The sequence below is a fragment of the Poecilia mexicana genome, unplaced genomic scaffold, assembly GCF_051168715.1.
Source record: "Poecilia mexicana isolate PSO_F unplaced genomic scaffold, ASM5116871v1 scaffold_5, whole genome shotgun sequence".
NCBI classification, from domain to species: Eukaryota; Metazoa; Chordata; class Actinopteri; order Cyprinodontiformes; family Poeciliidae; genus Poecilia; species Poecilia mexicana.
The window spans coordinates 12,939,948-12,955,275 of NW_028263374.1; the positions used below are offsets into that span (position 1 = coordinate 12,939,948).

General features: G+C 44.7%; 2 protein-coding genes across 11 annotated transcripts in view; one reads left to right on the forward strand and one right to left on the reverse strand.

Moving 5' to 3' along the window:
* The window catches only part of LOC106925267 (low-density lipoprotein receptor-related protein 1-like), a 107,631-nt gene that overhangs the window by 80,672 nt on the left and 11,631 nt on the right, over positions 1–15,328 (forward strand). For all 7 annotated transcript variants that reach the window (XM_014999475.2, XM_014999476.2, XM_014999479.2 and 4 more), the window contains 24 exons: positions 6,009–6,198; positions 6,282–6,486; positions 6,600–6,792; positions 7,180–7,305; positions 7,598–7,726; positions 7,810–7,929; positions 8,090–8,203; positions 8,306–8,455; positions 8,632–8,754; positions 8,848–8,964; positions 9,438–9,566; positions 9,642–9,764; positions 9,862–10,002; positions 10,910–11,097; positions 11,647–11,830; positions 11,904–11,989; positions 12,076–12,195; positions 12,350–12,537; positions 13,307–13,512; positions 13,654–13,842; positions 13,922–14,070; positions 14,160–14,253; positions 14,356–14,472; positions 14,556–14,675. In XM_014999475.2, the coding sequence (XP_014854961.2) occupies positions 6,009–6,198; positions 6,282–6,486; positions 6,600–6,792; positions 7,180–7,305; positions 7,598–7,726; positions 7,810–7,929; positions 8,090–8,203; positions 8,306–8,455; positions 8,632–8,754; positions 8,848–8,964; positions 9,438–9,566; positions 9,642–9,764; positions 9,862–10,002; positions 10,910–11,097; positions 11,647–11,830; positions 11,904–11,989; positions 12,076–12,195; positions 12,350–12,537; positions 13,307–13,512; positions 13,654–13,842; positions 13,922–14,070; positions 14,160–14,253; positions 14,356–14,472; positions 14,556–14,675 (3,501 nt within the window). The remainder of the gene's footprint in view (positions 1–6,008; positions 6,199–6,281; positions 6,487–6,599; positions 6,793–7,179; positions 7,306–7,597; positions 7,727–7,809; positions 7,930–8,089; positions 8,204–8,305; positions 8,456–8,631; positions 8,755–8,847; positions 8,965–9,437; positions 9,567–9,641; positions 9,765–9,861; positions 10,003–10,909; positions 11,098–11,646; positions 11,831–11,903; positions 11,990–12,075; positions 12,196–12,349; positions 12,538–13,306; positions 13,513–13,653; positions 13,843–13,921; positions 14,071–14,159; positions 14,254–14,355; positions 14,473–14,555; positions 14,676–15,328) is intronic.
* On the reverse strand, positions 1,240–6,021 carry LOC106925269 (galanin receptor type 2-like). Of its 4 annotated transcripts, none has more exons than XM_014999487.2 (3): positions 5,930–6,021; positions 3,201–3,498; positions 1,240–3,105 (listed from the first exon to the last, which is right to left on the reverse strand). In XM_014999487.2, the coding sequence occupies exon 3, from the start codon at positions 3,008–3,010 to the stop codon at positions 1,952–1,954; it is 1,059 nt and encodes a 352-aa protein (XP_014854973.2). In that variant the 5' UTR covers positions 3,011–3,105; positions 3,201–3,498; positions 5,930–6,021; the 3' UTR covers positions 1,240–1,951. The 4 variants fall into 4 exon arrangements, with proteins under 4 accessions (XP_014854973.2, XP_014854978.2, XP_014854977.2 ...); XM_014999492.2 differs by lacking the exon at positions 5,930–6,021 and adding an exon at positions 5,221–5,722 and having other exon boundaries at positions 3,327–3,498; XM_014999491.2 differs by lacking the exon at positions 5,930–6,021 and adding an exon at positions 5,221–5,722 and having other exon boundaries at positions 3,244–3,498.

Sequence of the window (15,328 nt, forward strand, 5' to 3'; positions counted from 1 at the left end):
ACAAAGTAGTTCATAGATGAAAAGCAGAAAGAAAGTGATAACACGGTGCTATAAAGTTTAGTCATAAGAATTTGAAAAGTACGGCATAGATGTATTTGTATTTAGTCCCTCTGACTCAAAATACTTTTTAGAAATTGTCTGTTCAAATGCTCAGTGTACAAAACAAAGAAGTTCAAAGGGTAAGGACATTTCTACAGATATTTTCTCTATTTATCTTCTTTCTTTTTTTTTTATTCCCACACTCTCCTCCAACATACAAACCCTGTCATTTGCCAAACTGTGTTTTTTTTCCCAACCTCTTTCTTTTGGTTTTTAAAAAAAGGGCTTGTGTGTAGCCATCAGCCCCCTGATGAGAAATCCTGGAGAAGAAAGCTGCAAGATTTTCCACAGAAACTCCCACTTATGTAAACAGAACCAGGAACTCTTTCTTCTCAAGTTGTTGCCAAACCCAAAATAAAGGGGAATTATTTTTTTGTTTATGCTGTGAGAACAAAATGGACAGGAGGTCCAGAAACAAACAGGCCTTCATTTACTTTATCCGAGCATAACAAAACACAGGTGCAATGTTAATGTTTTACCAAAGTAGCTTCGCTTTAATCTGTCTAACAAGGAATGTGATTCAGTATTGGTTCTTCTACTGTGCCCATAAAGCATCCACACCCACAGCAAATCTTGTGATCGTCTTACGCAATGCAGTTCTCCTGTCTGCAATCTACACTACAGATGAAAAAATAAATGTTTGTTTTTATTTCTTTACCAAATAATGCATTCAGATTGAACGAATGCTGTCTACAAACATCAGTTTTCCCACAGGCTTTTAACTAGATTGAAGTCTGGACTTTAATCAGGTCACTTACACATGATTATGCTTTGATCTATATTGCTGGCTCTCAAACATTTTATAGTAACACCCAAGTAGACACAAAGTTTGACAAGTACCACAATTTGAACAAACTCACTTCATTTAAAACAGTGGGACAAAAGGAAGATAAGCTTCATAATTTGTTGCTCGACACTCATTTGATTGTTTGGCATAATTGGTCAGAAGGAGGAGTTTAGTTTAATGTTCTGTTGTTATTCTGAAATGTACATTTACAAGATTTAAAGTTGGAGAACTTAATAGATTCTGAGTTCAAGTCGGAGGATTCTTACCGACCCCGGCGTCAAAATCCAAAATGGCTACTTTGCACTTTAGATGTGGCTGAATTTGAACAGGAATAACTTTTTATACAAATCACATGCTGTGCTATAAAACATCCTTTATTAAACTAATTGCTGCGCTGTTTGACAGTACAAATCGCAGAAAATTTATTACATTGTATTGCCACAAGCAGGTATCCTGATCAACAAATAACATGCATTAATTAACAAATTTAATTGAGTTTCTAACTTGAAACAGAAATGAATTTAGATTTGATGCCGTTTGCTGATCTGAGGTTGAACTTTACAAAGGAATAAATCACAGTGTAAGTCGACCCCAGCATTTGTTCCTGGGCCACTCTCATCAGATGCTACACGATTACTACATTCATGTTTTTCTTGCTAATTATTAATGCTAAAATTTCATCTAAGTACCACTGAATGCAGACCATAAAGGCATTTTAGTTCTAGCTGCAATGTCTTGCTGCACAGACAACGACCCTAAACATGCAGTGGGTTTTCTTTAGTGGGTTTTACTGGCTTGTAAACAATCGAGCCTTTTTTGTCTTTATTTCTCGCCACTCTTCCCAAGAATGGATAATTCCTACTGTTCTTGTAAACCATCTGGACACCGATTAGATTTTAAGACCGTTTTGCACAATAATCTCCTAACGCAGCTCAAGGGTGAATATCGGTTCACAACGAGTGACATGGCTTTTCAGTTTCAGTCTGTCACTGATGCCAAGTGGCAACCATTTTATTCACAGGTCTTACAGCATAAAGTTTGTTTGATTTGATTACACCGATACTGTCAGATAGTAGACAGCACCACATTGTTCTTTTCGATTTGCCGTTCCCGTTTGAAAATCTTCAGCAGATCCTGTCTGAACTTTTGGGACATCAGGACGTAGAGGATAGGGTTCATCACTGTGGAAGACGTTGCCATTAGGCGAGCAAACACACTAATGGCGCCATAACGCGGCGTGGCCCCTGTGGCCCCTGTGGTCGCCCAGTGTGGATTGACCAGTAATGCCAGCGCCAGTCCGTACGAGGGCAACCAGCACACAGTAAAGGCCAGCACCAGCATGGCCGTCGTCTGAGTCACTTTGCTTTGATAGCGTTCAACTTGGGGGGTCGTGCTGGCTTGCTGGCCCCGCCACAGGAACACGTAGATGCTGCCGTACGCCACCGCGATGGTGACCAGTGGAATCATGAAGGCTGCGAGAAAGTGAAACAGTCCGTAAATCATCCGCTGCTCTTGAGACAGGAAGGAAAAGCAAATGAAGCGGTCAGGGCTTCCTTGAGAGGTTTTCACGAAGCGGAAAGCCAACTGAGGGGCTCCGAGGCAGCAGGCCGGCACCCATAGGAGGACAGCAACCATGGAGACCCTGCGCGGGGTGAGCAGGCCATACGCTCTGGTGGGTTTCACCACAATCAGATAACGAGAGACGGCCAGCGCCGCCAGGGTGAAGATGCTGGCAGACGAGCAGGCAGACCCCAGGAAGCCCACCAGGCGGCACATGGCGTCCCCAAACGGCCACCTCCTCATGGCTATGGCGGCGGAGTAGAAGGGAATCATGGAGAGCAGAAGCAGATCTGCAGCGCTCAGAGCCAGCAGCAGGATGTCCGTTCCCGTGCCGATCGTGGACGCATGGGAAGCTTGTCCACCGCGTTTCATACGCCTCCGCTGTCGTCTGCACAAGATCACCATCACTAAGCTCTGTCCGGTAACTCCCAGGATCAAAATGAGTGAATCCATTATGGGAACGAAGATCTGCTCCACGGTGCTGCCAGAAGAGTTACGCATCTGCTCCACGCTGCCAGAAGAGTTACACATCTGCTCCACGCTGCTGCCAGAAAAGTTACACATCCTGTCCTCGGTCCAGGTGATTCTGACGCTCTCAATTCTCCCCAACAGCTTGTTCGGTCATTTCACTCAACCAGTCATAAAACGGCTGATAATACCTGTAGAAAGGATTAGTCACAGTCAATAACAGTCTTCCAAGAAATAACACCACATGGATTTCCAAACACGCAACAGCGAGGGTGCTGACAATTACCAGGCAGTTTTTAGAGGAGAAGGTGATTGTTAAATATAAACACCTGCTTCTTCTTGACATGCTCCTATTGGGACATGACCGTCAACATGACAGACTTGTTCAGTGATGCATCTATTTTCCATGTACCGTCCAATCAGCTGGCTCCCAGTAGGCTCTTTGCTCCTCTTCGGTCTCCCGTTGAGCTTGAATGAAAACTGTGAAGCTCAGGTCTGACACCTCGCAGCAGCCCACCGCTCCACATCACTTCTCAGTCGGACAAATCAATCCAGTCCCTCTTTTCTCCGCAGAGAGGGATATTCTGCAAAGCGGATTGGGAGCACAATGTGAACGTAGAAGGTGAGAAGCTTGACTGTAAGCGAATAAGTGGTAGGTGAACTCTGGACCGATTATGAGACAGCACAGCAGAGATGGGTTGGCCGGCTCACTGTGGGAGGACCTAATGACGCCTAGCAAAGATTTTTTTTTTTTTTTTTTTTTGTTTCCCATGCTTCATCATTTTAGCTTCTTATCAGAAAGGATAAGATTTGTTTAGAAGTCCTTGTGCATGGATGTACAAAATATGCATAGATACTATAAATAAACAAGAGGAGTCAGTGGAACGGCGTTCGCCTGCAAAATCTGGGTAATTATTGACTTCCAGCCTGATAGCAAACACTGAGCAGCTATCACACCTACTGCAGGCAGCTGCCATAAAATCTGTGTCAGGAAAGCCACCATTAGGAGTTATAAAACTGCAACTCATCCGTCTGATTGGCAACAGCAAATTTGTACATGCTGAGACAGTTTAGGTCTACAGAAAGATGAAGGACTTTGTGTAAAAAGGAAGATTTGGAGATTTACAGCTCATTAGCAGCTCTAAGGAGAGAGGGAACAAGGAAGAATATATCATATGTACGTTGATTTTTACTGCGCAGTGATTTATGAATGCAAATAAAAAGGCGCTGTTTGGCAAGTTGCTCAAGTTCGGAGCAGCGTTGCTTCACTTGGAAACATTCATAACAGAAACAGTGATCCATGTCTGGCGTCAGACTGAAGATGTGCCTCATCTGGCAAGGAGCCTCGCTGGGCCAGAAGTGGGAAAGACTTAGCGAGGTCGTATCCAGTCCTGAGAAAAGACCTCTTTTATCATTATTAACAATGTCTGTACGAGATCTTGGAAAATATGGAATTTAAATGTGAGGATTTTCTACAGATGAGAGCATATGAGAGAAAATATGTGTACGCCATATCTGTCCATCCAGGAACTATCACAGAAGTTTATTTTCATTGTTAAGCAGTCCTGCTCTTAATGAAGCCTTGTAAGTGTGCATGTGTGGCTGTTTCTCATTAGCAGCACAGCTGTTCTCAGTCTGAACTTTGTGTTCCTCTATCCTCTGGTGTACTCTTACCTCCCTACAGGCAGAAAAAAAAATCCTTTAGCTCAGAGGTGCCCAAACTTTTTGAGAGCAAGATCTACTTTTTCTCTCACCAGCCGCCTGAGATCTACCTCATGACACAAAGACATAAAAATTGCAAATTAAACTCTATTGACTTATGCGAATATACATCAGTTATAGCAGAAATAATAAAGTGACAGAAAACCTAACGATGTTTCTTCCTCGGTGAGATTCTGACACTGGGAGGAGGTTACTGGTTTCTCAGTCAGAAGCTGGTTGCAAACCTGACGCCAGCAGGTGTCGGTCAGTCATGGTAGATCTGAAATTTGGTTTGATGACTGAAATATGAGCAACTACAAACTGATAGGAGGAACCAAAGAGCCCAGGAAAGGTAAAGGGAAATCTTCTGAAGTCGGGATATAATCAATTTAATTTCACACAATTATCGGCGGTAGAATTTGTTAAAACTTAATTAAATATATTTGTCCTATTTGATGTTTGTTGTGACGTATGCTCACAAGCGAACGAGGTAATTAGTCCAAGTTTGTCGTTTATTCAATGTTCAGAAACTACTAATGAGCCACAGCAAAGGTAAACAAAGGTAAAACAACCCGAACAGACGATCAGCTGAAAACATCTCCTACCTTTTTACTCTCGGTCTCTTTGGCGTTTAAGCACACCGGTTGCCGTGGCAACCGCTTGCGCCCCGCAAGACGAGCAGAGATTATTTTAAAAACACAACATTCAGTCCGTTACGACATCCGGTTTCCAGGCTTGATATTTATTTCTCCATTATTAATCAGCCTCTCATGAACACAGCGGTGGTTGATTAGCTAATTTAAACTCCTGCTCTGCTCGTCAGTCGGTCTTTGAGTCGCCTTTATTTTTTCTTTTTCTTTTTTTTTTAATGGAACCGAAACACCGAATTGCGCAACACCTTGTTGAAACAATAATTACTGAGATTATTAATTTTAACAAAGTTTCGTTGATTTTTAAGAAAGATTTTTTTTTTTTTTTTTTTAATGAAGCTACAAACGTTTAGGATCTTAGTGAATATTTTTGATAAGCCTGTCAGAAGAGGAAGTGCTGGTCTCAGGTTTGTCACCTGCCTGCCGAGATCGACTCAAAACCTTTCGATAGACGCATTGGGCAGCCCTGCTTTAGCTCATTTCAAGGTTGTGCAACAGAAAATGACCCCCTCTCATCCGTTGATGAGGCAGTGTAATAAAAAGTTTCCCCGTGTCCTTTTGGCACCGTGGTTGTTGGATAAAAGACCCGAATGACACCTCACTCCCTTTTACAGCAAGCTGTCATGTCCAGAGTTGTGACTTTGCGACACCAGGCAGCATTTACCTGCAAGCAGAGGACTGCGTTTTGGCATTTGAACACAACCTGTGACTGATGCGCTTCTCCGCTTTCCTTCCTGTGTCAGACGTGGGCTCTGTGGAGGGCTTGGCGTACCACAGGGGCTGGGATATGCTATACTGGACCAGCTACACTACGTCAACCATCACCCGCCACACCGTGGACCAAAGCCGCTGGGGCGCCGTCGACCGGAACACCGTGGTCACCATGTCGGGAGACGACCACCCGAGGGCGTTCGTGCTTGACGAGTGTCAGAGGTCAGAGCTGGTTGGGTTCTTGGCTTTCACACGTTTGTTCATAACGCTGACCATGTATGTGTTGCGGTATCTCTGCATTGCAGCCTGATGTTTTGGACCAACTGGAATGAGCAGTCTCCCAGCATCATGCGCGCTACGCTGGCTGGTTCCAACGTCCTGGTGATCATCGGCACAGATATCAGGACCCCCAACGGGCTGGCCATCGACCACCGAGCTGAGAAGCTTTATTTCTCTGACGCCACCCTTGACAAGATTGAGCGCTGCGAGTACGACGGCAGTCGGAGATACGTACGTCATCACGCATCCGACCTTTTGTGTGGCGGTGCCAATAGTAGCGATAGAATATGTGTGGTTGTGATTTCCTGATCAACTGATGTCATAAGCTGTTATTTCCACCTCAGGTGGTGCTGAAGAACGAGCCGGTCCATCCGTTTGGCCTGGCTGTTTACGGAGACTACATCTTCTGGACGGACTGGGTCAGGAGGGCTGTGCTTCGGGCCGACAAATACACCGGGGGTGAAATGAAGGTGTTGCGCGCCGACATCCCCCAGCAGCCCATGGGCATTGTTGCCGTGGCCAACGACACAAACAGCTGTAAGTTAGGGCTCAGCATGATGTGCAGAGGGATTGTCATTATTGCAGCTCTCTGCACAAATAACCTGACTTGAATGTGCAGAAAAAGCTAATCTAGGTTTTTGTTCCTTTTCATGTGCATGAATTCAGATTCTCTTTGCAAATTACACTCTGTTTGACCACTTTTAAGACAACACAGTTGCTTGAAGATAAACGTGCAAGCCTTTAAATAATATAGATATCTGGATCTGAGGGCTTGATATTCAAGAATGAGAAAATTCTGGACTTCTCCACTTGGGATCCGGTGTGATTGCTATATGATAAATGGTCTTGGCGTAGTTGCGAGGTCTAATTTCTAGGTACCATGTGCAGCTTTGTTTACTTCTCACAATCCTCATGTTTGCACAGGTGAGTTCTCTCTGTGCCGAGTCCACAACGGAGGATGTCAGGACCTGTGTCTGCTGAGCTCTGAAGGAAGAGTCACCTGCGGCTGCCGTGGCGAACGAAAGCTTTTGGAGGACAACACCTGCACCGGTACGACGAGAGCCGGATTAATTAAAAACAGTCTGGGTTAACATGTGTGGATCCATAATCAAGCATTAATGCTCTTTACTAGATTCTGTTTTATGAGGATGTTTTCCCCAATCTATCTATTGCTTATGCTCTCTGATCACACATCTGAGAGAATAGCCTGCACTTAATAATTTGAAAAATACAAGTTTTGACAAAAAAAAAAAAAAAAACTGATATTTTGGAGGTAATTTTGGTTTTTAATTAGGTGTAAATTGAAAACTTTCATGTTTGCCCTCCTGTGTTTGTGCCTCAGGCGTCAACTCCACGTGTACAGGCGTTGATGAGTTTGAGTGCGGAAACGGAGACTGCGTGAACTACACTCTGACTTGTGATGGCATGGCTCACTGCAAGGACAAGTCTGATGAGAAACAGTCCTACTGTGGTGAGGACAATCTTTCCTGTGTACAATCACATATTTTTCCATCTGAGATTAGTAATTTGACCCCACTTCTCTCTGATTCTCAGCCAATCGCGTGTGCAAGAAAGGCTACAGGCGGTGCACAAATGGCCGCTGTGTGGGGCACAGCTCCTGGTGCAACGGGCAGGATGACTGTGGAGACAATTCGGATGAAGTCTTCTGCAATAGTGAGTCTTACTTTGAGAAAGCGGGGAGAGCGCAGTGGATTAAAATTACTACAAAAGATTGCGAAAGGGTTTAAAACTAAAGTACTAAATAACTGGGAAAGGCTAAAAACGGCTGAGTTTTCCAGCTCAGAATGCTAATCTACCTGAACGCTTTCTCCAGCCACGTTGTGCTCCGCCGATCAGTTCCAGTGCAGAGACGGAAGCTGCATCTCCAACTCCAGCAAGTGTAACCAGAAGGTGGACTGCGAGGACGCGAGCGACGAGATGAACTGTCGTAAGTTGATCCATTCTCTTGGACGGAACAGTAAATAATTTCATGCTAAACTCAGCATGTCGCTCGGAGGCTTCAGTTTTATGCTTGTTTTTCTTCGCGAAGCTCCCACAGACTGTTCCTCATACTTCCATCTGGGAGTGAAGAGTGTGATGTTTCAGAAGTGTGAGTTCACCACGCTCTGCTACGCCCCCTCATGGCAATGCGACGGCGCCAACGACTGCGGAGACTTCTCAGATGAAAGGAACTGCCCAGGTGCTTTGAATCCTCATCGACTGATGCGTCGAGTATTCATCTTAGATTACGCCAGTAGGAACAGGAAAATAAAAAGAGAACAGTTTGAACTTAATTATAAGACAGGAGGTGATTTCATGTGGAAAAAGCCTTTTCCTCTCATACTAAAGTGCTTATTGCCAACTTTGCTCTGTCAGGGGCCGGCAGGACGAAGTGTCCGCTGCCCTTCTTTGCGTGCCCGAGCAACCGCTGCATCCCCATGAGCTGGACGTGCGACGGTGAAAATGACTGCGAGAACGGTGCCGACGAAATTAACTGTGGTACGACCTGAGACGAGCTGAAATCCCGCTGGATTTTTATTTTCCCCGGAGGAGCGATGCCTCTTTCATTGCCCCTATCTTTGTTTTATGTAGACAAGGTCTGCTCGCCGTCGCAGTTTGAGTGCAAGAACCACCGCTGCATTTTCAGCCGCTGGGTGTGTGACGGGGCTGACGACTGTGGCGACGGCAGCGACGAGGACGTTCACTGCAGTAAATATATTTTGCCGCATCAAAAAAATATATACATAGTTGTATAATGCAATATTCATACTCGATTGAAGTGATTTACACATAAAAGTCTGAAAATAGTGGCATGTATTTGTGTTCAGCCTCCAATAATCTTATATACCTGCAAAGAATGTAAGAATCGACTTTAAAAATGTTTATTAAGGTGGGTTGATTATAAATACCCACCACACTTTTCAGATTTTTTGAATGGCATTTCCCATTTCACAGTTTTGCACCACTTGTTGTGCTGTCAGTTAAAGATCACTTAGTAAACTTTGAGGCTTGTGACTGCACCATGAGAAAATGTGAAAAAAGACACGTTCCAGGGGTAGAATTACACCTGCGCTGTATATAAAAACGAGGACAGCTCACCTGGGTGTGGCTTTATGTTTTTTTTTTATGGTACTCTAAAAAAAAAAAAACATGTGGCTGAGCTGTAACATTTTTTTTTATAGAGAATAAAAGCTGCAGTCCGGGGACATTTCGATGTCCTGGGTCAAATGTGTGCATTCCTCAACGCTGGAAATGCGACGGCGACAAAGACTGCCCGGATGGCGTCGACGAGAGCGTCACAGCAGGATGTGGTGAGCTGAACCCCTCTGCTCTGTTTGAGGAAGAAACAAATCACTTGTTTTCTCACCAAACGATCTCCGTCTCAGTCTTCAACGACACATGCAGCGGGGACGAGTTCATGTGCCAGAGCCGAGAGTGCATCCCCAAGCACTTCGTGTGCGACCACGACAAAGACTGCAGAGACGGCTCCGACGAGTCCCCCGAGTGCCGTAAGCGGCCGCCTTGCACCTAATGGGCCAGTCGTTCTAACGCTTCCTCCTTCTCCTGCCACTTTTATTTGAGCACGCTCGCTGTTTGTCACCGCAGACTACCCGCCGTGCGGTCCCGACAGTTTCCGCTGCGCCAACGGGAGCTGTCTGCTCCACAAGTCCTGGGAGTGCGATGGAGAGTTTGACTGCCACGACCATTCAGACGAAGCGCCGAAAAACCCTCACTGCTCAAGTCCAGGTCAGATGCAGACACACCGCACAGCTCTGGAAAAAAAATAAGAGACCACTGCAAAATGATCAGTTTCTCTGATTTTACTCTTTATAGGTATAAGTTTGAGTAAAACAAACGTTCTTTTATTCTATGAACTGCTGACATCTTGTCTCAGAAATTCCTAGCAACAATTAACTATTTATTTGCAGAAAATAAGAAATTGCCAAAATAATAAACAAGATTCAGCACTTTCAGACTTCAAACAATGCAAAGAAAACAATCATTCAGAAACAACAATACGGATGTTTTAACTCAGGAAGAGATCAGAAATCAATATTCAGTGCAGTGGGCTCTTAATTTCTTCATTTTTTTTCCAGAACTGTATTTGTTGCATTTCTTAGAGTTTTTCCTTTAGGAAATGAAAATTTACTTCAAGAGTTTAATGCCTTTTTTGTAACATTAGACTTGAGATTAATGCATAAAACAAGAACTGGAATATCAGGGTTTTTTTATTATTATTGTAGTTTATTCAGATTTATGCATAACTTTATTTATGACAGTTGCTGTCAGTATTGGGCAGGACAATGTAGTAAAAATTATTATTCATAAAATCAGATTTTCCTGGGTTAGGAAGGTTAATTAAACCAGAAAAGCTGGGAAAAAAAGGCAGGAAATGATTTGAATACAAAATAGAAACAACATTAAAACAGAGAAAGCAATAGATAATCTGCAAACAACCACAATAAATGTTTCATTGAACACTGAATAAAAAAAATGCTTATTTGAAAGGAAAAAGTCTGATCATATCTGGCAGCTGGAAAGATTTCTCAACAGACTAGAAATAACGTCTGAAGCGATCTTTGAAATGTCATCAGCTCAAGTGAACTTTTCTCTCCGCTTGTTTCTCATTTAATTTCTTTGTTCGACTGAACAGAAAAGAAATGCAACGACACCGCGTACGCCTGCAGTAATGGAAAGTGCATCGCTGAGGCTCTGCTCTGTGACCATAAGGACGACTGCGGCGATGGCTCTGATGAGCTGAACTGCTTCATCAACGAGTGTCTGAACAGTAAGCTGAGCGGCTGCTCGCAGCTCTGTGAGGACCTGAAGAAAGGCTTCAAGGTGAGCAGGAAACGAAACGTGTGCCGAGCGGAAAGCCTGGAGCTGGATTTATATTCACAGTGTGCTTGAAAGAGTTCGGACAGCCGCGTGTGATGTCCTGTGTTCTCCATCTGCCCGATTAAAAATTCTAAAAGTTTCTTCTTCTCTTGCTTCCTTCTTTACTTTATTTTGTCCTTCCTCTCTTCATATCCGTCCTTTTGTCCTTTTGTTGTCCCGTCCTTCCTTTCTTGAAGACATTTGTTCTTCTGTTTTCCTTCCTTCCTTCCTTCCTTCCTTCCTTCCTTCCTTCCTTCCTTCCTTCCTTCCTTCCTTCCTTCCTTCCTTCCTTCCTTCCTTCCTTCCTTCCTTCCTTCCTTCCTTCCTTCCTTCCTTCCTTCCTTCCTTCCTTCCTTCCTTCCTTCCTTCCTTCCTTTCTTTCTTTCTTTCAATAGCTGCTCTAAATTCATAGTATGTTTATAAATTGTATTTACTCTTCTAAATGTTTGACAGGAAACTTTTGTATGCATGTTTGCTGTTTCTTTACCAGCTGCTTCCTTTTCTCGCTCACAGTGCCGCTGCCACCCAGGCTTCCGTCTCAAAGACGACAGGAAGACGTGCGTGGACATAGACGAATGCGTGACCTCTTACCCCTGCACCCAGCGCTGCATCAACACCCACGGCAGCTACCACTGTCTGTGTGTGGAGGGCTTCCAGCTCAGTCCGGAGAACCCAACGATATGCAAATCTGTTTCTGGTAAGAAAGCGACAGTTGAATGGCAGTCACGTGTTTCACACAAATCCCCTCATGCGTGCTCTCAACCTCGCAGACGAGGAGCCGTTCCTCATCTTTGCCAACCGCTATTACCTGAGGAAGCTCAACTTGGACGGCTCCAACTACACCCTGCTCAAACAGGTGAGCCCCATGCGTCATTTCCATGATTACGCTGGAGACGTTTTTATCGTGTCATAAAACTAATCCGGCTTCTCTGCTGCTGTCAGGGATTAAACAACGCCGTGGCTCTGGACTTCGACTATCGGCAGCAGATGATTTATTGGACAGATGTCAACACGCAGGGCAGCATGATCCGACGGATGCACATCAACGGCAGCAACGTTCAGGTCGGTGTTGCAGCGTCCTGCCTTTGAACGATAAGAGGATAATTAAAGCTGCCGGCCTGCTTAACATCCTCATCCTCACGCCTGAGGATGAGGATGTAAGACATAATTAGACCCATCCATGTCACATAGAGACAGCTTCTTGCTCTTCCGCCAGGTTCTTCACCGCACGCTGCTCAACAATCCTGACGGTCTGGCGGTGGACTGGGTCGGAGGAAACCTGTACTGGTGTGATAAGGGACGGGACACTATCGAGGTGTCAAAGCTGAACGGAGCGTACCGGACGGTTCTGGTCAATAGCGGCCTGAGGGAGCCGCGCGCCATCGCCGTGGACGTTCGCTACGGGTGAGAGCGACCAGGAACCAGCCGAGTCCTGCATCTCCACTGTGATGTCGATGTTATTTAAAGTGGATTCGTGGGCCTGCAGTGCAAAAGTTAGATGGTGAAACCTTTGTTTCGCCAGGCAAAATGTTAAAAACAATTTTCTCATATCTAAACAGTGCTCCACCAAATATTGATCTCTGAACTCTTCCTGAGTTAAAACATTGGTTTTGTTGTTTCTAAATGAATCTGAACTTGTTTTCTTTGCGTTATTTGAGGTCTGAAAGCGCTGCATCTTTTTTTCTGTTTTGACCATTTCTCATTTTCTGCAAATAAATAATAAATTGTTGCTTGGAAGTTCAGAGACATGTAGTCAGTAGTTCATAGAATAAAAGAACAACGTTAATTTTACTCAAATATAAACCTATGAAAAGTAAAATTAGAGAAACTGATCATTTTAAATGGTCTTTTAATTTTTTCCAGAGCTGCACATATAAATGGTGGAAAACACTGAAATAAATAAACAGTTAGAGGAGATTCACCTTCCAGTAGGACAGTGAGCCTAAAAACCACAACAAAATGATTCAGATTAAAGAATGCATTATGTTAGAACTGGCAATTCAAAACTGAATTGTTGCATGAAACATTAAATATATCATTATCCTCACTACTTTTTTTGTTCTCCTTTAAAATCCCAATAAAACACATTAAAGTGTTTTCGACAAAATGCGATACGTTTTAATGGCATGGACACTTTAGCATGAACAATAACAGTAATATTACTCCCTGACAGGTACTTGTACTGGTCTGACTGGGGCGACAACCCTCACATTGGGAGGATCGGGATGGACGGCACCAACCGGAGTGTCATCATTAAGGATAAAATCACCTGGCCTAACGGCTTAGCCCTGGACTTCATCAACGACCGCATCTACTGGGCGGACGCTCGAGAGGACTACATCGCGTTCGCCAGCATGGATGGAACCAGCAGACACACCGGTAACGCACAGATAATGAAAAACACATTTAACTTAATTTTTTATTGTTTTTTTGACTCCGCTTCACTTGTCCTGTGTGTTTGCGTGTGTGTGTGTGTGTGTGTGTGTGTACGCGTGTGTGTGTGTGCGCGCGCTCCTGCAGTTCTCTCTCAGGATATTCCTCATATCTTTGCCATGACTCTGTTTGAGGAGTACATCTACTGGACAGACTGGGAAACTAAATCTATCAACAGAGCTCATAAGACACAGGGGACCAACAAGACGATGCTGATCAGCACCCTGCACAGACCGATGGACATCCACGTGTTCCACCCGTACCGCCAGCCTGACGGTACGCGCCGCTGCCCCGCTCTGACGTCTCTGTCAGAGATTTCACGCTCGCTGTTTACGTTCCCTTCTGTCCTCGCCAGTGGCCGGCCATCCGTGTCAGATAAACAACGGCGGCTGCAGTAACCTGTGTTTGCTCTCGCCTGGCGGGGGCTACAAGTGTGCGTGCCCCACCAACTTTTACCTGGCCGCAGACGGCAAACGCTGCCTGTCCAACTGCACGGCGAGCCAGGTGAGCTTGTGCAGAGGTGTCACTGAATGGCTTGTTTTCCCCTTTAATGAAAATATTAAAAAAATAATGTTTCTCATCTGCTCTTTTAGTTTGTCTGCAAAAATGACAAGTGCATCCCATTTTGGTGGAAGTGCGACACAGAGGACGACTGTGGGGATCGCTCAGATGAGCCCGCAGACTGCCGTAAGCGATTAGCCAGACTCTGGTCGATTTCTGCTGGCTTCCTTGTTGGCGTTTTAGGAATGCTGTGTTGTAACAACGTGCTGTGCCTGGCCTCCCCTACAGCTGAGTTTAAGTGCAAGCCGGGTCAGTTCCAGTGCGGCACCGGCATCTGCATCAACCCTGCCTACATCTGTGACGGAGACAACGACTGTCAGGACAGCTCTGACGAAGCCAACTGCGGTAGAAACGCTCACACATGCATCATAGCTTATTTACGCTTTTTCCCGTACACCACTCGTTCTTCATGGACTTCGCTTTCTCAGACATTCACGTGTGCCTGCCGAGTCAGTTCAAGTGCACCCACCCCAACCGCTGCATCCCAGGAATCTTCCGCTGCAACGGCCAGGACAACTGCGGCGACGGGGAGGATGAAAAGGACTGCCGTAAGTCGTCTCTGACGTTTGTTAGTTTCGGCGCTTCTTGACGGCGGTCAGGAGTTTTTACAGCTTTCACTGTTTCTGTTGCTGCTGCAGCATTATCCCACAACATGTCAGAGTCTTCCAAATAACGATTAGATGCAGATCTGTGATGCTGTGGGCCTGTTTCTCTAAACTATTCAAGGACCTTGTTAGGGGATATGAACTTAGTGAAATATCAGGACATTTTAAATTTAAATCTGGTGGCCTTTGACGGTAAAACGAAAAGGGGTCATCACTGGTTCTTTCAGCAACATGACGATACAAACAAAGCAGCAGAAGAAATCTATATTTTTCAGTCACTATTTCAGTTTCCAGAGTTAAATCTTCAAGGAAACCTGTGAAGGGAAGCAGAAAAGAAAACAGCGGTGCCTAAACTTTTCAGCACCTGACCTAAGAAGAGACTAACTAATAAATTTACTACCATGTCAATTAAATGGTCGTATTATAACAGCAGACGCTGGATCAGCTTCAAGGATGTGGCATGAATACGCTATACCACCAATGTTTTTGAAGAATCGCTTGGCCTCACATATTGATTCAGGTCACTCATTGGAGTCCTGACTCAAACTTTGGAAATGTTCGGTTCAAAAACATGGTGGAAAGAGAAGCCATCAAAG